Here is a 25,672-nt window from a genome sequence, read left to right as displayed (position 1 = left end):
ATCCAGGAATTCAAGGAGGTCTTCTATTTGTGAAAAGTAAATCACGACACGAATTAGTCTCGTATTTCACATTCCATTGCACTTAGTAAAGAAATAAAAGTTAGCAGACGTTCTGCTTCATGAGATCACGTTCGGTTTTAATAACGTGAAGTGGCTGATAACAATCAAGCAGAAATTTTTAAGTAATGAAATAAAATAAACCAGCTGTTAAAAATAGCTGCTTTATTTTATTTTTTTTAAAATTCACATATCTAATTATCACTTTTATCTATCATTGAAAACTAGTATCAGGAAAATAGCTGAACCTAGAAACTCTTTATACATCTAATTATTCCGTCAGTCTAATTTATTAGTGTATTTGGTGGAAATGACGTATCGTGTGATATGTCATTTCCGCTAAATTGCTTTTATACCTCATAGATTTTATATCTCTCTAAAATAATAATGTAACTGTGTTTTACTTATAAGTAGTAATTAATTCAATAGTTCATATAGTGTAATTTCTAAATTCTAAATAAGCTTATACACCTTTTAAACTTTCCATATCGTAATATTGCAATTAACTACAATAATTATATGGGGTTATTTTCGGCTATTGCTGTTACCCTTCTGCCATGATTAGAGCTCATAGCTCAATAATACCTTATCCTTACATTGTCCTCTACAGATAACGGGGAATATGAAAAGCATTCTTGCTTCGCCCATCTAGTAAAAAAAAAAGGGGTCATTTGCCTACAGAAAAAAATTTGTATTTTTTTGGGGGGGGGGATGGTTAAAAAAGTGATTATTATGTAGTGGTGATGGTGTCAGATTATGGTCATTTGCCTGGTGAGGATTAAGATTATAAAACTAGTGAATAATGTAATTACGGATTGAATTGTGGGTTGTTAATGATTAGAGAAGTGATTCGCTCTTTCGTCGAACTTCCATAAGCTTCTCTCAATCCACTCGCAAGAATCAAAATACTTAAAGGTAAGCTTTTTCTTCATTTTGTGACTACGGGATCTCTATTTGCTGGTAGATCATGGATTTGATCTACGGGATTTCACATTTGGGTTCTAGGACCAGCTTTTCAAACTTTAAGTTTTGATAATTGATAGACATAGACATGGAAAAATTGATAGACGAGAAAAAATTTGTCTCGTCTATCAGTTTATCGGGACGTTTATCGGGAATTTATCCACTTGGGTGAGGTGCTTAGTAGTATGTGGCCGGGAAAAGTAAAACTCTATGACACGTTTCCCCCCACAATTGTTACAGACGACAGTCTGGAAAATGTGACAGCATTGGACAGCGGACAGCGAAGCTCGGGACAGTCACTAGATCCTGATGATATGGCAATATCCCAAAACAATGTCCACCATATATTGGATACAGTTGACACAGAGGAAGAATTCCAAACCATTAAAACTAAAAAAAAGGAAAATTTCCGTTACTAGAGAATCACCCAAAACAGTATAAATGGAGACTGATATTAATATAAACTCAAAAGAAAGAATACTCCCAGTCATCCATTGGACATCAGTTGTTACTTCACTCCGAACTCTAGAAATATCATTTATGAAAGCCACTAATACAGAAGGAATTCGCATCCAGCCAAAAACTTCTACCGATTACAGACAACTAACAAAATTTCTGAATAATAGCAACCTAGCCTACCACACATTTCACTCAACAGTGAAAAGAACTTTAAAGTTGTGCTCAGAGGGATAATAGAGTCCATTACAACAGATGAAGTACAAGCAGATCTCCAAAACAAAGGCTTCAGACCTACAAAAGTCAGCCGTGTGTGTAGAGCTGATAAAACCCCATATCCTCTAATATTGGTAGAGATCAGCAAAGCCCAGAAACACATATACAATCTTCAAACTATTTGTGATTTAGTCATAAAGACTGAATCGCTAAAACATAAACAAACAACAACACAATGTCATCGCTGTCAAAAGTCTGGCCATTCACAACGCTGCTGCAAAGCAGATTACCAATATATTAAATGTGGTGGCAAACACGCAACAAATGAATGCGAAAAATCCCGTACACAAACAGCAAAGTGTGCAAATTGCGGAGGACCACACCCAGCAAAATAGGGGCTGCATATCATTTCCTCAAAACCAAAAGACACAACTTCAAACCAGCAAACCTATACAAGAACGTACATCCTCCCATCAAACCAAAGTCTCCACAACGGACGGAAGGACGTATGCGGAAGTAACAAGACCAACCTACCTAAAAGTCCCAAAGACAAAACCAAACCAGTCACAGCAAACCAACAAACCTATCCTGCAGAACATAACAAGCCACATAGGAGAAATGCTTGCTGAACTCTGACAAACCAACCCAACTCAAGAAGGCAAGGATATCATCTTAAGACCCACAATCACTGCTTGTTGAAATCCTTAATGGATAAGGCTAATAGAAAACCTAAATTATTACAGATTATCAGCTGGAACGCAAACGGACTATCCAGCAAGATACAGGAACTACCGAAGTTTGCAGCAGAAACCCAAACAGACATCATCCTTATAAATGAATCACACCTTCGTCCAAGTGACAAGGTCAGAATCAACAATTATAGCACTTACCGTACAGATAGATCCTATGCAAGAGGAGGAGGAGGCACAGCCATCTTTGTCAAAAGAAACACAAAGCATAATACAATAGCCAAACCCCAAACAGAACACATGGAAACCATAGGAATAGAAATACATATGGAAAACACAAGCAGTATCAGGATATATGCAGCCTACAACCGCCCAAATAAAAAACTCCTAGAATCAGATCTGGGTGAAATACTACACGCAGGTAGAGCAGTAATCGTAGCTGGCGACTTTAATACCAAACATTCAACATGGAACAGCAGAAACTCAAATATCAACTGCAGACTACTGAATTCATATACCACTACAATAAACAAGACAGTAATAGGACCCACAGAACTCACACACTATGGAGCAACCAGCCGTCCAGCTGTACTTGATATATCAATACCAAAAAACATTGCACACAGCTCAAATACAAGCAGTTAACGACTTAAGTTCTAATCACAACACCATCATATTACAACTAGGCACCATACAAGATCTAACGGAAAACGCCACCATCTTTGTAAACTGGAAACAACTACCCTCAGCTTTCCAGGATAACATTGGCCCAGTTATGAAACATCCACTTAAGATAGTGAAAACCTTTGAAAAGCAAACTAACAGCAATATCACAGGTAACAAGTAAAACCAAGTGTGCACCAAATAAACTCCCAGAGGATATAAAACGTCTTATCCTTGAGAAAAACAGATTAAGAAACAATATCACAAAACAATGGATCCCACAGATAAGCACGCAGTTAACAGAGCAACAAACTAGGTTAGGTATGCTCTAAAGGACCACCGAAACCAACTTTGGAATAACAAAATACATCACCTAAACACAGAGGATCAATGATTGTGGAGAATGATCAGATCACTTCGTTCGAAGCGTTATACACTTCCTCCAATCCAATGTGAATATAGAGTCGCCTACAATGATGAGGAAAAAGCAGAAGCATTTGCAGACAGCTTAGAAAGACAATGCAGCCCTAATTATACCAATATAGATATAAACTCCATAAGAAAAGTCCACAGACAAGTGCGTAAAATTACTCAAAATGCCTCATTCCAGTCCAACAACAAATCCGTGTCACCAACAGAAATATATGAGATCATAAGAAAACTAAACAACAAAAAGGCTCCGGGTCCGGATGGAATAACGAACAAGACGCTCAAGCTACTCCCCAGTAAAGGGGGTTATGCATCTGGTAGCCATCACTAATGCCATCCTTCAACTAAATTATTTTATTTTATTTTATTTTAAGCTTTTGACACTTCACATTGACAGACATGGAAAAACAAATAGATGAGACGATATTTGAGGAAGTATGTCGTGAATTCATCAGACTAGGTGAGCTGCTTAATAGTAATTGGCCAGGAAAGGTGAAACTTTACGATACGTTCCCCCCCTCCTCCCGCAAGCATCACAGGTGATGACGCCGATAAAATGGAGGAACAGTTGGACTCGGTGATCTCTACCTCTCAGATTTCGAAGACGTCCGCGCACGCAAGAAGCGCAAAACAACCGTAGAACCATCCAAACATAAAGAAATGGAACAAGACGGTCCAGTTTCGAACTCCACTGCTTCTCCCCCCCCAAAAAAAAAAGTGCCTCCGATCATACTGAGAGAAAAACACCGATGGTCAGCTCTAAGATCTACTATATTCTGTTTACAAATTGATTACACAAAGGCCAAAAATGTGGATGAGGGTATTAAGATACAACCCGCCACGGTGATAGATTATAGAAAATTAATATACTGTAGGTAATGGACTTCATAGGTATTCAGTACCATACCTTCTCACTCAGTTCAGAAAAAAATTTAAAAGTGGTCCTCCGTGGAGTTTCTGAAGACACTGATCCAGAAGAGATAGCTGCTGATCTTAATTTACAGGATCTGCTTCCTATAAAGGACAGCAGAATGTATAGATCTGACAAGACTCCTATGCCATTAGTCCTTGTAGAGATCCACAACATATACAAAAATATTTACAACTTAAAATCAATCTGCGAGCTCATCATCACACCAGAGTCACTCCGGAAAAGGGCATCTTCAGGGCAATGCCACAGGTGCCAAAAGTTTGGCCACGCCCAGAAACTGTGTAAAGCTGAGTTTAAATGTCTGAAATGTGGGGATAGTCACCTAACCAATATCTGTATCAAGCCGAAAACCACCCTGGCTAAATGTGCCAACTGCGGTGGCTCTCATCCCGCCAATTCAACACCCGAAGAACAGGTGGTTGGAGACAGCTAAATAGTCTTCCTCCTCTAAAACACGAATACCAGAGGCCCCTGCACCACAGCGGCCACAATCAGAGGTCTTCAAGAATAGAGAATACCAACGGCAGACAAGAAGTTATGCAGATGTGGCCCGCTCAAACAAGTCAACACTAGAACAGAATCGGCCAGCAGCACCTACAAACCTGACAGCTGTTATTACTGCCTCTCTAGCAAACATGCTACAAGACTTCAGCATGTCAAACTTTTCAGCAACCTCCACTAAAATATTCCTACGTGAAACACAAGCCATCCTCACAGCACCTATAGATGAATAGAAACAAACTAATTCCAGCCTCTCTTCAGATCGTTGCATGGAATGCAAATGGCCTCAGAAACAAAATTTTAGAATTCCAAGATTTTACTCACAGATATCAGCCAGATGTTATTCTAATAAGCGAGACACATCTAAGACCCTCGGACAGCCCTAAAATAAGGGGATATCTCCTGTACAGAACCGACAGGCTAAACTATAGAGGCGGCACTGCCATCTTCAGTAAAAAATTATATCAAACACCATTCTGTAAAAAAACCCTCCAACCACTAACCTTGAGGTCATAGGCATGGAAGTGTTCACTAGCTCGGCTGACAGACTAAATATCTACTCAGCTTACAACCCACCCTTAAAAACTCTACTGACTCTGATCTAAATGCCATCTTAGGCATTAGAGAGTCCATCATTATTGCCAGAGACTTAAACTCCAAGCACCCAGCGTGGAATTGTAGAACCACCAACAAGAATGGCTGCATCCTTTCCAACTACATAGGATCAAACTATGCTGTGGTGGCAGGCCCCACCGAATCAACTCATCTCAGTACATTTGGCACTGCTAACATCCTGGAAATAGTTATCCTGCAAAATATTATATCAGTACAGGCCTAAAATCATTGAACGAGTTGTCATCTGATCATAACCCAAGTCTGCTATAGCTGGGAAAACAAGAATGCCTGTCTCCTTCCTCTCACTCATTTATATCGTGGGAAAAATTGTCAAAAGTACTCCGGGATTACATTGGACCTGTTCCTCATATAAGTTCAAAAGAAGATGTGAAATAGCAGTCACAAGCCTCACCCGACAAATTAATTCCGCTATAATGGCAGCCAACTCCTACAAATCTGTCCTCAAGCCTGGTCGTCTGCCTGAAAACATTATGAACATGATCAGGCAATATATAGAGCAAGGAAAACATATCACAATACCCGCGCACCACAAGACAAAACAGTTCTTAACAGACTAAATGGGACAGTGAGAGATACACTCAAAGCTTACAGAGATCAACTATGGGAAGAAAAGTTAGCTTCTATCTCACCTACTGATCTCTCTATCTGGGGACTACTGAGGAATATCAGAAACAAAGGCAGATCCCTTCCCCTTATACTTTCTGACCAGGGCCTTGTTCACACAGACGTAGAAAAGGCAGAAGCCATAGCAAAAATTTTAGAAGAGCAAACCTTCATATGAAAACTTAGACTACAATCACTTGTATAAAATTCACAGACAGGTCAGACACTCGCTCAAACTTCCTGATACCAGTGCTGGCCATATTGCACCCACATCACCTGCTGAAATATATGATATCATAAAAAATTTAAAGAACAAAAAAACTCCTGGTCTATATTGCATCACAAATAAAGTGATCAAGCTGCTTCCCCGAAAAGCTGTAGTGCACCTGACCATAATCATAAATGCAATCTTAAGGTTTCACTATTTTCCTACCACTTGGAAACTAGCTAATGTAATCCCTATACATAAGCCAGGCAAGGACCTGGCTTATGTATAGGGATTACATTAGCCAGTAATCCCTGGCTTGCCTCAAAATTATCGTCCAATCAGTCTCATCCCCAACCTGGGTAAGGTTGAAGAGAAAGTCATCCTCTCACGACTTCAAGCCTCAATAAATGAACTAGACCTCCTTCCTAAAGAACAATTTGGTTTCAGGCAACACCATAGTATTACCCAACAAATCCTCAGAATAGTTGGATATATTATCACTAGCTACAACTGGCATCAATACACTGGAGCTGTTTTTCTTGATTTATCCAAAGCGTTTGACAAAATATGGCACTTCGGATTGCTACATACACTTATCTCAGCCGGTATCTCACTGAAAATGGTATACACCTAGTTAGATCATATCTACAAAATAGAAGCATGCAGGTCAAGATAAATGGTCAAGATTATACATGTCAGCCATTCCACACAATCCAATATCATCCATCATGGCCCTATATGCGGACGATACAGCATTATTAGCCAGATCTCTTCGGTCACACCTCATTACTAAAAAGCTTCAAGAAAACCTTCTAAAGTTAGAGAAATGGTTCTTCAAATGGAGATTACAAGTAAATCCCCAAAAGAGCTCAGCCATTCTCTTCACGAAAAGATCGATATCTCCTGCAGGAGACGTCTTACTATTCAACACTAAAATCTCTTCGCAGACAGAAACAAAATGCTTTGGTGTCGTGCTGGACAAAAAATTAACTTTTAACCAACACATCAAGACTACGTGTGCAAAGGCATCTAAAGTCATCGCCCAGATCTACCCCCCCCCCTCATTAACAGGAACAACAAGCTAAACATCAGAATCAAATTGCTTTTATACCAGGTGCTGATTCGTCCCATAATCACTTACGCCACTCCAGCCTGGAGCCATACCTCCAATACTAACATTCTCAAACTGCAACGTGTACAAAACAAGTGCCTGCGAATGATTCTTAACACCCCATGGTTCGTTCCTGCAATCTTTAGCAACAAAATCGTCCTAAAAACGTCCATACACCCAACGATGTAGTCTCATTGTATATATATATATATATATATATATATATTGGTTATTTTACTCCTAATCCCAAGTAAGCAAACAGTTAAGTTTCCGTCTGAACGTAGTTCAAGTCTAAAGGTGGTGCAACATTAGGGCAACTCATTGTAAAGGTGGTAAAAGCTCTGATCACTATTCTTAGTATTTCCCATAATGTAAAGCACATCTCACTAGAAGATGTATACTGCAATGCATTATGGGTGGGGTCACTACCCAGACCGGTTTCAACCTCTTTTGCGGTCTCCTCAGTGAGTAGCTAGACCCTAAATACCAAGGTTTTAGTAATACAGAGCCTTATCAACTTTACCTATAGAAGTTGCAAGGTGTTTTTATTTTTAATAAGAAATTATCCACCTTTACAATGAGTTGCCCTGGTGTTGCACCACCTTTAGACTTGAACTACGTTCAGACGCACACTTAACTGTTTGCTTACTTGGGATTAGGAGTAAAATAACAAAGCTTATAAAATTACTTCGTAACCCTAATATACATTATACCCAAGTTAAAAACTTATATATATATATATATATATATAGACTGCATCTAGCACAAGATTTTTTTTTTCTTTCGATTGTCACCGATACAGGAGTTTTTAGTTGCCTTGTGTAGCTTAGCAAATATTTTAATTACACTTTTCTTCTCCGAAATTTATGTCCGGAATTTCCAACATCCTTGAGATTTGTTTCAGATGCAGTGCTCTTTATAACAGTTTATTTTTAATGACAGTTTTAACTGTGATGATTAAAGTTAAAAACTTTATAATGTACTGATGATTCATTATTGTATTTTAACTTTTTTTTTTTTTTTTGTCGAATTGCACCCACGAAATGTTATAAACTTATTGTACATTGGAAGCGTGAATGGGTTGAGGATTACATAATCCGGAACCGCTGTTTTAGATTTCATGCAATTCAATGTGGAGAAGTTTCTTTCATACATCGATTCCAAATCAAATTTCGACAGAGCGAAGTGTATTATTCACTCCATTGAAGATTAATACAAGTATGATTCATTTCCTGATATAAAACAATTTATCTATACGTATAAGTAAGTTTTTGGATATATTCTCTAAGTGAACTCTAACAGGTACTTCCTAATTTACATAATCGGAGTTAGCCCTTGACATATTGAATGCCACTGCTACTACTTTAACAGCATTACTACTACTTTAAGGTATTAATAAAATGGCTTGTGCTCCGCAAAGAGAAAAAAAAAACTATATTAAATATGTTCTTCCAGGATAACGATCTGGATCGAACATTGTCGCTTATAATACTAGAAATAAATACACAAATCTAAATTGGCCAATTCGATTTCGCTTGCCAAACACCTTTTGAAAAGTTCGTCTGCAGTTCACTGAAGATGTATGCTAACTACAGGCTAAGTTGGTTAACCCTAACACCCATGTACTAAATGCTAAAGTTGACTATTATAGTCAATTTTAGCATTTTAGGAAGGTCAATTCTTTTCCCCATCCCCTTTATATTGAAGAATAGTCTTACTTATTATAGAAAAACTTACTCTTAAATATCCGTTTGATGCAAAGTGGTCTGTCTCCAAGGGGTGATTCTTTTCCACCCTCAATGTAAAAACCGAGTCCGTTGCTATCTTTCTGTAAGAGGACCCTCATAATCTGTTCAGTGCCTGCAAAGAAAGAAGAAAAAAAACTTCTTAAATTAAGAATGCAAAAGTAGTCTGGGAAATATATTATAATAAATCGTAAAATCCTATAGCGATGCGGGACAAAGAAGTTATTACGGTTTGTCTTTATAAAGCGTAGATATAACTATTTATGTTGCTGCATTCAGATTTGATCGCCTTACATTTCGAGATGTTCAAGAAGGTGGTGAATAAAAGATAGTTTCAGGAATGATGTGCAGCATTGTGTATGAAGACAGAGTGAGAAAATGTGCGCTACAGAGGCTTAGGCGGGAAAGACCGGATATGATCAAAAAATGTTATTAAAATAAAGGAGATATTTTAACAAATGTGTTTAGATTGGAAAGAACAAAGAGGAGGAGGTCATCCTTAAAAGTTGGACAGTTATCAAGGGTGCGAGCTTAGGTTTTTCTTGTGGTGTATGGTGACACGTCAATTACTGCTATTACTTATCTCTTGCTCTCATAATAATAACGTATACGCATATAAATACTGTCACGTCAGTTGCAGCAGTAGATTTAATTTGGTCGAGAACGGCTTTTTGATTTCATAATGAAATCACGTAGCCCGATTCTTATTTCATAATCTTTTAATAGGGGGAGAAGCAGTATTAGTAAATCACATCCTGTGATTTAATTTCCTTTTGATAACAATAGGCATTTATAACCCGATTATAGCTTTCTTCAATTAAAAAAAAAATTTTTTTTAATTTTTTTTTAATTGAAGAAATTTTTCTTCAATTAAAAAAAAAACTTTTTTTTAATTGAAGAAAAATTTCTCATTTTAAAATGTTCTTTAAAATTTGGAGAATGGATATTATCCAAATTTTAAAGAACATTTCAATTAATTTAATTTAATTTTAATTACAACTTAAAAGTAATTAAATAATAAACATGAATTTTATATAGTTTCGTATCGAATATTAAAATACATAATCCCATAATATAATTATAAAATAATAATTTAAAAAATGTTAGTTTCGTTTTGAACATTATGATACATAATCCCATATATAATTATAATTATAAATTAACTGCAATTAAATAATAAATACACATGTCTCATATCGAATTTTAAAATAGATAATCTCAAAGTATAATAGTTCACTAAATACTTCACAGATGTCTCTCCTAACAATGACAAAACGTAAACATAAATATGTAATAAGATTAGACTTTCCTGGTATTGATTTCGCTAAATCAAGAAATTCACTCACCCTGCCTATTACTATTACAGTCTTCAGTGGCATATTTCGCATTTCCTTCGTGTCGGACTACAGAGACATCATTTCCTGGTTCCTGTGCTGAAATCTTGCTTTTTCCTGTGTTGCCATTGGTTGCATTATCTTGTCTTTGTCGAGAGAGTACGAGAACTACTTCTGGTCTCGGAGCTTTTAATATTTCTAAGGCTTCTCTGTGAGTAATGCCTTTCAAGTGACGACCATTTATTGAGATTACGCGGTCTCCCTTTTTAATTCTGCCATCTCTATCTGCAAGGCTACCACTGATCACTTTATGTACCTACGAAGAACATAATAATTCAGAGCAATACAAATTGAACAAAAACTGATATTAATTACATTCATAAATTGTAGTTAAGAAACCGGAAGTGAAAAAAATATTTCCGCTTTACCAAGAATTCGCTCATAAATGAAACAGACGTTCTAGGAATGAATACCGCATGTACTCAAGAGATAAATAATAGTACTGTAGAAACCTATTTTATAAAAGAGCATTTATTAATAGAAATAAATTAACTGAAATACAAATACGATTATTATTATTATTATTATTATTAGTGTGTGTGTGTGTGTGTGTGTGTGTGTGTGTGTGTGTGTGTGTGTGTGTGTGTGTGTGTGTGTGTGTGTGTGTGTGTGTGTGTGTGTGTGTGTGTGTGTGTGTGTGTGTGTGTGAGCGCGCGCGCGCGAATTTCTCAATCATAGATTTCGTAGCTTCCCGACACAGCAAAAAAAAACCCAATAAATAATAACCAACTGGTGTCATCCTGAGATAAGCTTGCATATAAGCTTCGAGGATGAAAGCAAAAAAAAATTAGTTCTCATCCAAGATGTATCATATGTAACCAAATGCATGTAATGTACGTATCACATGTAAACCAAAGTATGTAATGTATGTATTATATGTAAACCAATGTACGTAATGTAAATATCACATGTAAACAAATGTAAGTAATTACTAATTTAATAAGCCGAAAGGCTATTTTCCCGGCGAATATGTTAATAGAAAAGGGGATGGTAAATCCCTTTATGTTTTTATAGCCGGATACTTCTCATAATGTAAAACAATATATATACATCTCTTAGGAGCTGGGTTTTAGATCCGAGTTTCCTACCCGGCTATAAAAACATAAAGGGATTTACCATCCCCCTTTCTATTAAATGTAAGTAATGTATGATATGTAATCAAATGTATGTAATGTAAGTATCATATGTAAACAAATGTAAGTAATGTATCATATGTAATCCAATGTATGTAATAACTGTAACAAAAGTATGCAATAGAGAGTGATTGTATCCATTGATATTGTATATATAGAGTGTAAAATTGCAAAGAAACATCTGTAATAATCATCATTATGAATATTATAATAATATATGTTGTAAATTATTGTTATTATTATTTTTAAAAAAAAACTTTATGTACGAGAAAGTATTTGTTATGCATAATTGTCTTCATATAATGTATGTAATTTATCTGAGAAATAATAAAATGTTAAAAAAAAATTAAATATAATAAGGAATCTTTCGTCGATTATTGCCGTGATAGACGAAACACTGACAGCCAATGGAACTTATCGACGAGGAATGTCCACTAGAAATCTCCAAAAGAACAATTTTCTCATTTAACTACTCGAAGTCGTTTAAGTAGCCCGCGACCAAATAAAAAAGAATCATTTTATATGTACAAAATTGTTTTCCCCATATGTTCTGTATTTTTAATGTAATTTCATATGTAAACAACTTAGACAAATGAGATCAGACAAATGTTTATTTGTTTATCCGGTATACAAAGGTGAGCCTACAACAGCAACAGCTAAACATGTTTTGTGCAACTTTTCCATTTAACCATGGGAAAACCGGACCATGTTTACAATCAAGAGTTTGAACAAGGCTATTTATATATTGCTAAATCTGCCCGTTTTATATACTTTTTTTGGTGGGGGAGGGGGCTTTAGATCATGAAAACCGTTTACCAAAGCAGTGCGTTTTTCTTTCCCTTTCTTTTTTTTTTTTTTCCTTCCAAAATAAGACATTAAAACCGTAACATTTTTTTGTTGTAAAACTTAAACACTGCATAGGAAAATAAAAATTCGTTGAATTGACTTTCATTTGTTAACTTGAGATAAATGTAAATAGATAATTCTAATAGAAAATAAATTGGTTTTGATATCTATCGGTAATGCGAAAAATGAAGTCAGAAAAAAAAAAAAAGAAGTATTTTAATAACTGACTGAAATAAAACTGTTACACATAAAAAGCCCGTACTGATCATAATACGAGGGTGGTCTGTAAAGTTTTCGGCCTCGACCATAGAAGGCAAGATTTATTTTATTTTCCTAAGTTGGTACATCTGTCCTAAGCATTCATATGAAATTGCAAGTCATTCTATCAAGTAGTTTCTTTTATACAGCTGTCTGAAGCAAAAGTGTTGTCTGTATCCCTTGAAATGGATAATATTGAGTATCGTGCGGATATAAAATTCTTTGTAAAAGAAGGTTTAACTCCAAAAGAAATTCATTCGAAGTTCAGAAAAGTTTATGGGCACTTTTCTTTTTCATTTTTTAAATGTGGCCGTACCAGCCCTGAAGATGATCCACGTGAAGGACGTCCAGAAAGTGTAACAACACCAGAAATCATTGATCAAGTGCACGATATGGTATTGGATGACCGGCGAGTCAAAGTGCGTGAAACTGCTGGGACTAAAGGCATTTCAAAAGAACGTGTGGGATATATTTTGCATAAAGAATTGCAAATGAAAAAACTTTGCGCAAGATGGGTGCCGCGTTTGCTCACAGCAGATCAAAAACGCACTCGCATGAAAATCTCTGAACAGTGTTGGAGCGTTTTTACGAGAATAAAACTGATTTTGTGCGTCGATTTATTACTATGGATGAGACTTGGATTTATAATTTCAAAATAAAAATAATTTTGAAATTATAAATTCTTTTTTTCATTGTTAGGCCGAGAACTTTTCAGACCACCTTCGTACATTCACCAGATGTATTATGAATTAGAAAAATAATTAGAAACAAGAATTAGAAAAAAAGCTTAATATTAATAAAGTTAATATTTCTCTAGATCACTGGTCTCCAAAGTGGGGTACGCGTACCCCAGGGGGTACGCGAGTCAATACGTGGGGGTACGTCAATAAAAGTTTTATATTCATAGGAAAAAAATTAAGTAATTAATTTAAGATAAAGAATATTACTTTCTTTCATCAATTAAACATATATCTAATATAGACAAAGACGTTATAAAGATCCTGTAAACTTAAATTTGCGAGTAGCGCAAATTGGGCGATCGTCCAACATAATCGTCCGTGGCAAAGCTGTCATGTTTTTTAAAACTAGGGAGTAAATCTCTTACTTCTTATCATTGTCATTGTTTGTAGAGCATCCTAGTGTTGACAAGCCCAACTAGAGAAGGAAAATTGCTTAGTTATCCTGCTGTCTACAGATGGCACCACAGTTGTATTAATTATTTGACTATTAGTAGTAAGTTTAACGATTTTTTAGTATATATTGTTTCTGTGCAATTCCAACGCCTTTTTGTGCTTATATTATCGAAATTGCTTACATTTTTTAAAAGTGTTTGATATTAGCAATAGTAAATGAATTATATTTAAATTTTACAAATTAACCCTCACAAAATGGATAAATGGTTAAAAAAATTTCCTCCAAAGAAACCGCGAATTGAAGATAATTATGATAGTACTTCTACATCAGACGAACAACAAGGAAAAGATAGGATTGATTCTTCTATTCAAACAAGTTCGTTATCAGTCAAACAAATTAAGTGATAAAAACATTAATTCGAAACTTAACAAAACCTTGCCCAAGAAAGTTCGAAATTATCAAGAAGACTACTCCAAATGGGGATTTACATCGACGATAGTCAACAATGAACCGCGTCCTACATGTGTATTGTGTCAAGACACGCTATGTAATGAAAGTATGAAACCGTCATTATTAGTAAGACACTTAAAAACTAAACCTCCTGAACATGAACACAAATCTTTACAGTTCTTTGAACGATGTTTGAAGACATGTAATTCTCAATCCAACAACTTAAAAAAAGTCACTAAAATTAACGATAAATATTTGGAAGCATCTCTTGAGGTTGCATTCTTAATTCTCATTCAAAAGACCAAAAGCCACACACCATTGGGGAAACACTTGTACTCCCAACCGCCATAAAAATGGTAGAAATAATCCATGGAAAAGAATGTGCAGATAAACTAAAATGTATTCCTTTATCAGCAAATACTATTGGTAGACGTATAGAAATCATTGCAGATAACTTAAAGAAGCAACGTATCGCAGTATCAGAAGCCATCAAACCAGAATTTCAAGAAATTATGAAAGAAATGCAAGGCCATTCACATTAAATATTGTAATAAATATGTTTGTAAGCTAAGTTTAAGGGGGATGGTAAATCCCGTATTATTGTACAGCCGGATACGAAACTCGGATCGAAATCCTAGAGTTTCATGCCGAAAAAACTATCGGCGAGCCCAAGTGTAAGTAATAATCACTTGGGTAGTACAACGCCAGGACAACTCGGAGCAAAGGTGGAGCAAGCTTCGTCACTGTCCTTAATATTCTCTCATAATGTAAAACGCACCTCCTAGGAGATGTATTACTGTTTTACATTATGAGAAGAGGTCACTACCCAGACTTGTTTCAACTCTTTTTGAGGTCTCATCAATGGATCTTGCTCCACCTTTGCTCCGAGTTGCCCTGGTGTTGTACTACCCAAGTGATTACTTACACTTGGGCTCCGATAGTTTTTTTCGGCATGAAACTCTAGGATTTTCGTACCGAGTTTCGTACCCGGCTGTAGAATAATACGGGATATACCATCCCCCTTAAACTTAACTTATGGCGCCGGTAAAATAGCCGTTTGGCTTGTTATATGTTTGTAAGCTGTTAATAATAAAAATAATGTGTAAAAATATCTAGCGTTTTTAATGATTATATGATAATACAAGGAATATTTCCTCTTTATAATACTTATTACAATAGATTTTTGCTCAATCAATTGGGGGTACGTGCTATTTATTTTTTCTGTCTTGAGGGTACGCGATCAAAAAAGTCTGGAGACCACTGCTCTGTATAACACTGACATCTTCAAAGCTAGCAAAATGATTGCGCAGTAATAGTTAAGGAATAATCAAATCCAACCAAGTATATTTCTAGCATAATTTTAGCTAGTTCGTGTTTCATCCATAAAATTTACAGTAAAAGTCTTATTCAGTTACAAACTCTAGTAGTGCCTAGTAAGATGACTTAATGCACAATAGGGCTATTGTTTACTACAACTAGTTTTAGAAATAATAATTATTATTATTATTATACTGGATCATCCATAGAGTCCGTTGACTCATCTCAGGAGGCCCAAACAGTTATTCATACACTACCTATAGGTCTCACAACGTATGTCAGCAAAGTTTCTTTCCTTCCGTCATGTGCGTGTGTGTGTGTGTGTGTGTGTGTGTGTGTGTGTGTGTGTGTGTGTGTGTGTGTGTGTGTGTGTGTGTGTGTGTTTGCGTTTTCCTTTCAATAGTAACCCGCCAGGGAGGTAATTTCTTTCCTACATATTTCATTGTATGCAATGTATATATTGCGTGTAATTTCTAAGTAACTGATTAACGTTTATATTTATATTTTTGTCTCAATATTCATATTTACATATATAATTTTACATCTACCGTAGGTGTACGTATTCCTTCATTTACATCTATATTTATATTTTTATATCTACATATATATGGGTGTGCGTGAACAAGAAATCAAAAGAATACAGATAACCAAAACAGTCGTTCTTAACATGAAAAACCATACCAATAGAAAAGTCAATATAATTGTTCACCTCGGAAAACATGGGAAAAAAAATCGGAAAAGAAATGGGAAAAAAAAACAAACAAAAAAAAGAGAAGCTTACTGAATGAGATCAGAAAGAGGAAGATAAAATTTTTACATTTTTATTTTATTTCCTGGAGAAATAATTTTTTAAATAGTATGAAATAATATTTAATTTTTTTTTAAATAGTATGAAAATAATATGCAAGTTGCCAAGTCTCAAATAAGCTACCAAATATTTTTATATTATTTTTAAAATAGATATAGAGAGTATTACTGTGCGAATAAAGGATAGAAGTTACTAATAAAAATATACAAGAAAATTCAATATGCAAAAATATATTAAATATTAGTATTAGATTCAATATTTTATCAATTCAGAAATTTACTATTTATTTATTGTACATAGAAGAGGTTTATCAAATTTTCTGCAGATTATTTCTCTGTCATTCAAGGTATTACGAACAGTAGCTTGGTGCTAAGTAATACTAAAAATAAAATAAAATAAAATAAAATAAATAAAAATAAAAATAAAAAAAACTTCGGTATATGTTTATTCTGTAACTGAAGTGAATTTATGGAGGCAATAACAGTTAGCATAGAAGTCGTTACCAAAACAAATTAGATTCAGTATGTTCTAGCAAGGTACGTCAATTATTTTTACCCCTATGGGCAGTAAGTGCACTGAATACACGGTTTACCCTTAATTACTATGGCTAAATGACTAAACAGTGCACCCAACATTCTAATGCCAAAACGAGGTCTGCAAATATCGCAACTAATGAAATACAGTGTTACGGTGGATTACCTTATCGCCATAGCGGCCTACACAGCAAATTGCTGCTTGTGACTTGATTTTATATCCGGAAATGACAAAGCAGCGCACAAGGCCAACGTACATTCACGAGATGCGATTCACGTGACAATGTTAAATTCCTACTGCAGCACGCGCTCATTTATTCGTCTGACTGATAGTTAATTTTTCTAGTACGGCTTGCCATGACATGACGTGTAGTGATATACGAATAGAAGTGCGGTATAAATAACAGGATTAATATTCATGATTTTTCATTCATCTACAGAATTTAATGGTCAGATCTATTATTAACAACTGTGAAATGTGTTTGGAATAATAATTTTTTTCTGTGATTAAATATGGTTGTTGTGTAATAATAATAATAATAATAATAATAATAAATGTCCATTTAATTTTGAGTTTAAATTCTGATTCCTCAAACCACAATGGCATACACATGCACAAAATATATAATAAATAAAATAACAGAAAGAAAGAAATCTCTGAATGAACAGCGCTCTTGGCAATGCGTGTTTTAAGTGATATGCATTGACACCAGATATTAAATATTTTTTTAATTAAATAAGACCGAATACTACCGAAAATTCAGTGCTAATTCTATGGTTTTGTTGTAAGATATTTACATTTGTAATAAATAAAAATAATGCATAAATAAATAAAAATTAATATTATGGAAGATATTAAATGTGTTAGCCACAAAGGAAGGACAGACGATCAAAATATAAACTTCAACTTACTGTTATTTCTTTTACTTCGTAATCCGCCCCTCCAGCCAAGGTTATGCCAATGCTACCTCCCGGCATTTCCCTGTGCAACACGACTACATTGATTTCGTGTGCAGGAGTTCCGGCCTCTTCCAGCGACTGATTAGCTTCATCGATAAGCTGTTGCAATTCTTGAGGTGAAATAAGGCTGGTCGTGGACGCTAGAGAGGTCACGGAACCATACTGATCTGGGGTCACCGAGTTCAACGACCCCACTGACCCATAACGGAGAGGGGTGTTTAGATCTGATTCGCTAGCAGTTGAGTCGATAGATGATATCCTTCTGTGCTCTATTAAGGTACTTTGACTTCGGCTGTTCCGTAGTGGAAGAGTTCCGGGATCTTCGGTGGAACGCCGAAGAAAGATCTTGGATGAGCTGGCGACATTCTGACATTGCGTTTCGAAGGTCTTCCGGATATCACTAACACTGATGGATTTGTTGGATGATAGCGACCTCCCTCTAGTTCCTAACAAATCTAGAGAATCTCTACTATAAGCAGTTTTGTGAAGACTTTTACTAAGGTCTGTGTGACCATTCCTCTTAAAATATCCCCCGCTGGACCAGAAGGTGTCCAACTTGTTTTTATCCTCGATCAACGATAGGGGGCGTGTCATTGAGGCTCTTCCTTCTCTCATCTTGACTCCGTTCGTATGGAGAGATGCAGAGGGGGCACTCTTTTTCCGTTCATGGATTATTGGTTCGGCATTTCTGGGCAAAAGAGAGGGTGGAAGTTTCACATTTCCATTCTGCTGATTGGATCTTTCCTTCTTTGCACACGGAGTTGGAACAAGGGTGGGCGATTTAATCTCGGGTGATTCGGCAGCTCGCTGTTGCCATTGTTCTGCCAAAGCCCTAAAATTGCGAACGCTATCTGTACTGTCCAGGCCATTTCGCAATACTGTCCGTTGTTGACTAAGACGTCTAGGTTTCAAATCTGGATCGACAGGTTTTTCGCAAGTTTCGGAGGTATCTTGGGATTCTTCATTTCGACATCGAGAACGTTCACCATGTCTAGAAGGAGAACTGCATACTCCTTCTCTTATATTCGATGTTGGGGATCTCTGATGATTATAGTTATCTTTCTGTCTCCTGAATACATCTTCTCGAGATTCAGTAAACCCGTTAATACTCACTCCTGAATCTTTCTGAATCGGAAACCTCTGAGTTCCATTTGTACTGATATTTGAGGATGATTTTCTTTCAAGCACCTGACTGTTGTTCATATTATCGTTGTGAATGCCACTGGATGGTTTTTCTTCTGTTCCAACACATATAGGTTGTGCCCGGAACCTACCGACAACTTCCGGTGCTTTATCTGATGACATTGCTTGAACTGAACTTCCACTTCCTTTTCCATCACTGGAATTTTTATCGTTAGAATCTTTGCCGTTACCATAGGAACTAGAGCTGATTAAGCAGTCTAACCTTTGCAATGCATTTACATTATTTTCTTCCCCAGGTTTAGGACAACTGTTATTGGACTTGGAGCTACGAACAGCATCTCGGTTCAGGTTATCCTTTTCCACGATATTGTTATTACAAGATTTCAATAAATGAGAAGGTGTTTTAAAAGAATTGTTAGCTGTCTGAATTTCAGCTCTATCTAGAGGCATATTGATTTCTTGATACACATTCTCGCTTTTACCTAAATACTGTTGAGTAGATAATGCTGAAGATGGTTGACTTTCTTCGGTAGTCTCCCCTTCGCATTCTGCATCGGATGAGAGGGATGGGGGAGACATTATTGGCTTTTCAGGGAGAACGGGGTTCACCGGTTTGCTGTGAGATAAGGAAAATTGAAATATGTTCTGTTTGGTTGAAGATGAAGATGCATTTGAACTGCATACACTCGATGGTGAAGAAGGAGGAGGAGATACTGGAGAGGTAATGGAAGACGGTGGTGTTGGAGATAGGGAAGAAGACATCCCACGTGGAAGCTCTAGAGTACGACGTTTGAAAGCAGGGGAATATTTGGGTAAGTTACAACTACCATTTTTCCATGGAGGTTCAGATAGAAGGCTAGGTTTAGGTAAGTCTTCTTTATTCATTCTGTTTTCTGTTTCTTCATGAATTCCATTAGTTGATGCGCCAAGTACATTTGTCGATGAGTCAAACTTATTCCTGACATTATTTAGAGAGTTTGTTTCGGCTTTTGTAGGTAAAACAGAATCGGAACTTACGATGGTTGGTAGCGCCTTTGTTAAAGAAGAGAATTGGGGTGGTTTATCAGGAATTACGAGTCCTTTGAGTTTAGATAAATTTTTCTTCGCATCTAAAATAGTCAGCATTTTCTTGTCCAAATCTTCCGAACGAGCTGTACCTCCTGTAAGAGTGCCGAAGTTGTATTTTTTGGATGTGGCTACGTTTGGTCCATTTGACACTTCGGGTTGCTGTTTTTCATTGTGTTCGTTGTTGGTTAATCCATTCACGTGATGCGAGACGATGGCTGCAGACATGGCTGATACATTGCACATGCTATAAGATCGTCCATCGTTATTTAACATAAAGTTCTCTTTTGGATGACAAGAAGCCGAATTGTTTCTGTCAGAAAGAGAGTCTATAGAAGTGGCATGTTTTATACATTGTTCACCTTTTGAAACTGGAGATTTCTGAGGTGAAACAGTGGATTGAGCAACGTTTTCTATTTCGGAAAACATTGCAATACGATCTTTGACACTGATGGGCTTTTCTTTATACCTACTGGGCAAAGTAGCCCACTTCCTTTCTTCTGAAAGAAGCGATTCTTCGCTCTTCCATCGCAACCAATCCTTGTGAAGATTCGAACACTTATCCTCGGTTTGAATGGAGACTCTTGGATCGCGTATAGCTGCAGTGTTAGAGGATAGACCTTTAGCATTGTCACTGGTGGTGAGTATGTAATTCATCTGATCTCCTGTATTATGTACATATGGAAATTCCGAATAAAGTTTACCGAGTTCTCGGTCCGAATTGTGGGTAGAATATTTTCCTGGATTGATTGGCACATTGTAAGAAGCGTGAGATGGGGAAGACGAAGCACAAGGCGAATTAGACATCATACCTGTAAGCGATGGAATCACATCCAGTTCATCTGCGGAGTCTGTAGAAGTGGATGTCACCCCTGTATCGCTCCTACTTTCTCCGTCCGATTCAAGACTTCCTTGGGACTTAATGTTAAACTGTCTCATTGTACTATCCTGACAATCTATGGCTTCACCGGAAAATTCTGCATGCAGAAGTGTGGCAACTGGATCTTGGATGTCTTCGAGAAAAACTCCTGAATCTTCGCACGAGGAATGCTTGTCATTTATGACATCGTAGATTTCGTTGGCGTCTTGAAGTTGAGTCACGACGATGGTTGACACCGGGTCTGCATAGTTGGGAGGAAACTCATCTCCGTCTGGAGGCTGTCTTTTGAAGAGTGGCGGTGGAGAACGAACATTTGTAGCAGGAATTTCTTTTTTTAATTGGTACATTATCCCCGACTCCTCATCTTTCTGACAGGTTGGAGCTAAAAGACACGAATAAAACAAAATAAACACCCGATAAAAAATAATAATAAAAGGAGTATGGATGGTACATTCTCTTGAAACTTAATATTTATTATTATTATTTTTAAATATTCTAGTTATATACTTAGTGGAATTTCTTAGTACCCTATTATTTCCTGAACTGGACAGTATGAACTATTTGATGACGCTAAACTTCCATGGTTATCTACAAAAACTACTAAAATCTCTTGAATGCTAAAAATACATGTTCCTGCATTTTTCCTACAAAGCCGTAGGTGGCTTTGTAGGCATTGCCCACAAAGTATTCCTGGTGAGATTTTTGCAGGGTAGTTATAATAGGGTAGTTCACCATTGCTTTCCCCAACCCCCCAATTTTATCCGGGGTCGGAACCGGCATATGGCTGGGACGTATTCATGACTGTAATGTGTTCACGGAGAGGCTTTTGATGTTATGGGGGACGAAAAACCAGAGTTTCCGAGTGAAAAAAAAAAAAAACTCTACCTCCGTAGGAGACCAGCTTACTCACGCCGAAAGAGACCAGATAAAGGTTCCTCACGTCACGGACTGGAATCGAACCCAGGTCTTTCCGACCAAAGGGGTTCGCCTGTACTGACTGATTTTATATCTCGTAAAACATCAGTGTGAAGAAGAACAAGAACGGAAATTTGAATATGAACGACCGATATGGGTCTTGACTCCAGGAGGTGTTTGTATAATAATAATAATAATAATAATAATAATAATAATAATAATGATGATGATGATGATGATGATGATGAAAATAGCTAATATATGCAGCCGCGAGTATATGCCTAGAGTTAAAACTGTAACACTATTGGGCACTTAAAAAAATTAATAAAAGAACTATTAAAGTTAAGATCACAATTTCCCAAACCATCACAGATTCAGGCGATGTAATCTTCTATAGTATATGTAATTATAATATATATGTAATGATAATCGAATAGGTCATGCGATCTCATAGTCCAGTTGCTTTGCACGTAATAATAATAATAATAATAATAATAATAATAATAATTGAAATATCATTCTGTTTTATGGTAAGCCTGAAAAATAATAAAAAATGAAAACTAATTTAAATTAAAAAAACAAAACTCCAAGTGATTGGAGTCAAGGAAGTAAAAAAACAATCCGTTACAACTAAAATATTTGGTTACGAATGCATTTTGGACCATAAAGATGGTAAATAAAACCAACCATTGTAATTTGATAGCATTACCATACTTGTGTAATCCTCAACTTTATAACATCGACTAAGGGCTTAGTGTGAGCACTTTCTTTATATTCCATGACAGATTATACATTATTTCTAAAGTGCGTGTGCGTGTGTTGCGTAACTCAAAGATAATTTTAGGTACAGGAATAAATACACTTTTGAAATCAGTAACTGTCGTTCTCTTCAGACGAAATAATTTCGCTTTAACTATTCTCCCCCCCCCCTTCTCGAATTATAAATCATCCAAGGGTGACAAGTCAGATAATGTGAGAAAGAGGAGAAGGTGAACGAAAATTCAATTCTCCTGCAGACAAGCGATTAGGAAATATTTGTTTGAGCCAAGCGAGACATTCATTAGAAGTATGACAGGTGGCTCCATCTTGTAGAAAACACTCAAAGATCTCTATTATTTCTCGTCCTGTTCACATAATCTCCGAAAGGTAAAAAAATCTTGATTGGTGTGTTTATTTTAGATTAGAACCAAGGCAATAAAAGCCATAATACATTCTTCTTATCCCAACAAAAACTTATGAAAGATTTTAATAGCAAAACGTAAAGCCTAGTTCTTTTTTTTGGCGAAGTAATTTGCAGCTTGTAAAAGAAGCCATAACTACTTATGCTCCTTGGGTTATTTGCTAAAGCTTCCATAACACTGTCTCTGGGCATCGGCAATGCCTTTTAATCGGAAAGAGATTTGAATCCCGTCTAGGGAATGAAGAACCTTCATACCTGCTCTTCTAAAGGCGAGGTCTCCTATTTTCTCTCCCGGAAAATCGAGTGTTTTATCTAACAAAACAAGCAACTAGCCAGAAGATGTAGTTGGCGTTATAGCTTTAGATGCTTCGGCAGTTTATTCAAATTAATCCAACCCAATCGATGCTTATTGCTACCCTGAATTAAAGTAAATGTGGGATTCAGAGATTATAACAACCTGGTAGACAAGTATTTGCTTTATACAGTCCTTCTCCAAGATCGCGTGTAATTTTCATATATAATAAATATCTGTTATTATTATGCCGCCAACGAATGGACCGTATTAATATAAACCAAAGAAAAATCAACATGCGCCAAGCAGAAATGGTGGGCATAAAGATGAACGAAAAAGCAGACGATACCAAAATGACGTCATTAATACTTAAGGTGCCATTTTCGATTAGTGCTTCAAACTACAAAGTTGGCATTTTCTCTGCTTTTTTTTCTCTCATGTTACTAAAAAAATGGTTATCTTCAATTACCTGCATTTTTATAACTCCCTTGGATTAATTAGCAAACATTATTTAAATTAATGCAGTAATAATCTCATATTTTTCTAAGGACAAGCCAGCAGCAATAAACGCCAACGTTATTGCAAGAGTACGTTTGAAAACAAATGTGTTTAAAAGCAATAGAAAATATGATCTACAGAACGTATTTATTCATAAGAAGGTATTTATTTTTATTATTGTGATTAAATGAAATATCAAATTATAATGCTAAATGCTGTCGTAATAAAATAGCAATGTAGTAATGTTCGTCGAAGGGAAAAAAAATAAGGTGCAACATAAACTCGCATGGAGAAGTTAATATGTATTATTAACTGCTATTATATTTATATTAACTGTAGTAGTTACAATAGTAGTCATTCATTTTTAGCAGTTCTTTTATTCTCGCTTTGATTTAGTTGATTTTGTTTTCTTTGTTCGGCTTCCTTCCAGTTCAAGCTAAAACTAGGACTAAAGTAATATTGATAATTTATGTCAGAGTTTAGAATTTCTCCTTACCTTGGTCCCTCTCGCTGCAAGGATTTATTTGAACATTCTGAACATTAGGATGGGCGGTTTCGACAGAAGTTGAAATCAGCTCGTTATCTTGGCACAGTGATGGTTTTTCTAGATGATTGGTTGGCAATGGGTCTACGGCGGTAATGGAGACCGACCCGCTTTGGAGGTCAGGAGATGTGATCTCTTCTGTTAAGCAATAAAAAAGATTTAAGTAGGCGAGAAGGAGAAATAAGGCTAGAATATTTTCAGCTAAGATCAGAAATATTAATATTTTTTCCATCATTCTCTCATTAATAGAACGTGTTGTATAGTACTGTTCTGAAAATTCCGAATATAGTCTAGGCAAACAGACTGTGTACAAATACAAATAATTTATTCAACTTAGATTGAAATATAAATGCAGAGATAGCATTATTAGTAAAATGAGTAATAAAACATGCTAGAATAACAATTTCAATGCGCTTAAATATAACATCTCAATCTTATTCATCATATTAAAAAAAAAATAATAATAAGTTTTGTTGTTAAGCGTTCATTCGCTTTTCCTATATATTAAATACAAAATAAATCTCTTTTTAAGAAAAATTAATTTTACGCATAGCGTCGTGATAGCATCCATGACACAATCGGCAAAAGGAAGACCACATAGATTTGATTCTAATCATAGATTATGGGAACTTTTTCTAGATCTTGTTTTTAGAAAAAATAGCATTGCAAAATATGTTTTGGTTCTACATCCGAGCTGTTAAAAACAGATCTGATGGACTGCGTTTATGTCCTTTATGGAAAATAATATTGGTTGATTTGCTTGTCATAATTAACTATTTTTTGTAATTGTTTGGACTTATTGACTGTTATTTCCTTACTTAAAAGTCACGTTTAATAATTACAGTGCGTTTATTTTCGACCCATCCTTCAGTTTTAACTCTTTGCGTTTTTTCATCCTGCTCCGTCGAATTAACGTCATAACGTTCTTTACACCAATATAATCTTATGCTGGTTGGCTTATGGGCAGATAGTCTTTCGCATTGATCTCTTGACGTTTAGCTTCTTGGATTTTCCTGATTTTTTTTTTTTTTTTTTTTTTTCCTCATGAGAAGTGGCACTTTACATTTCTCATCAGCTAATAATGTTACTTATTCTGGGCGATGCAGCCTTCTGC

General features: G+C 36.0%; 1 protein-coding gene across 1 annotated transcript in view; it reads right to left on the bottom strand.

Annotated features, from left to right (window-relative positions):
* Positions 1-25,672, bottom strand: part of LOC150101865 (uncharacterized) — a 207,622-nt gene that overhangs the window by 4,553 nt on the left and 177,397 nt on the right. Inside the window, exons 4-7 of the mRNA XM_090400008.1 lie at positions 24,511-24,696; positions 17,994-21,511; positions 10,555-10,858; positions 9,201-9,323 (exon numbers count right to left, since the gene is read on the bottom strand). Of these exons, the coding sequence (XP_090256134.1) occupies positions 9,201-9,323; positions 10,555-10,858; positions 17,994-21,511; positions 24,511-24,696 (4,131 nt within the window). The remainder of the gene's footprint in view (positions 1-9,200; positions 9,324-10,554; positions 10,859-17,993; positions 21,512-24,510; positions 24,697-25,672) is intronic.

This window comes from Typopeltis vanoorti, chromosome 11, assembly GCF_054136105.1.
Source record: "Typopeltis vanoorti isolate ZY-2024b chromosome 11, IOZ_Tvanoo_1.0, whole genome shotgun sequence".
In the NCBI taxonomy this organism is placed as follows: Eukaryota; Metazoa; Arthropoda; class Arachnida; order Uropygi; family Thelyphonidae; genus Typopeltis; species Typopeltis vanoorti.
This window is presented reverse-complemented; position numbering and strand designations above follow the sequence as displayed.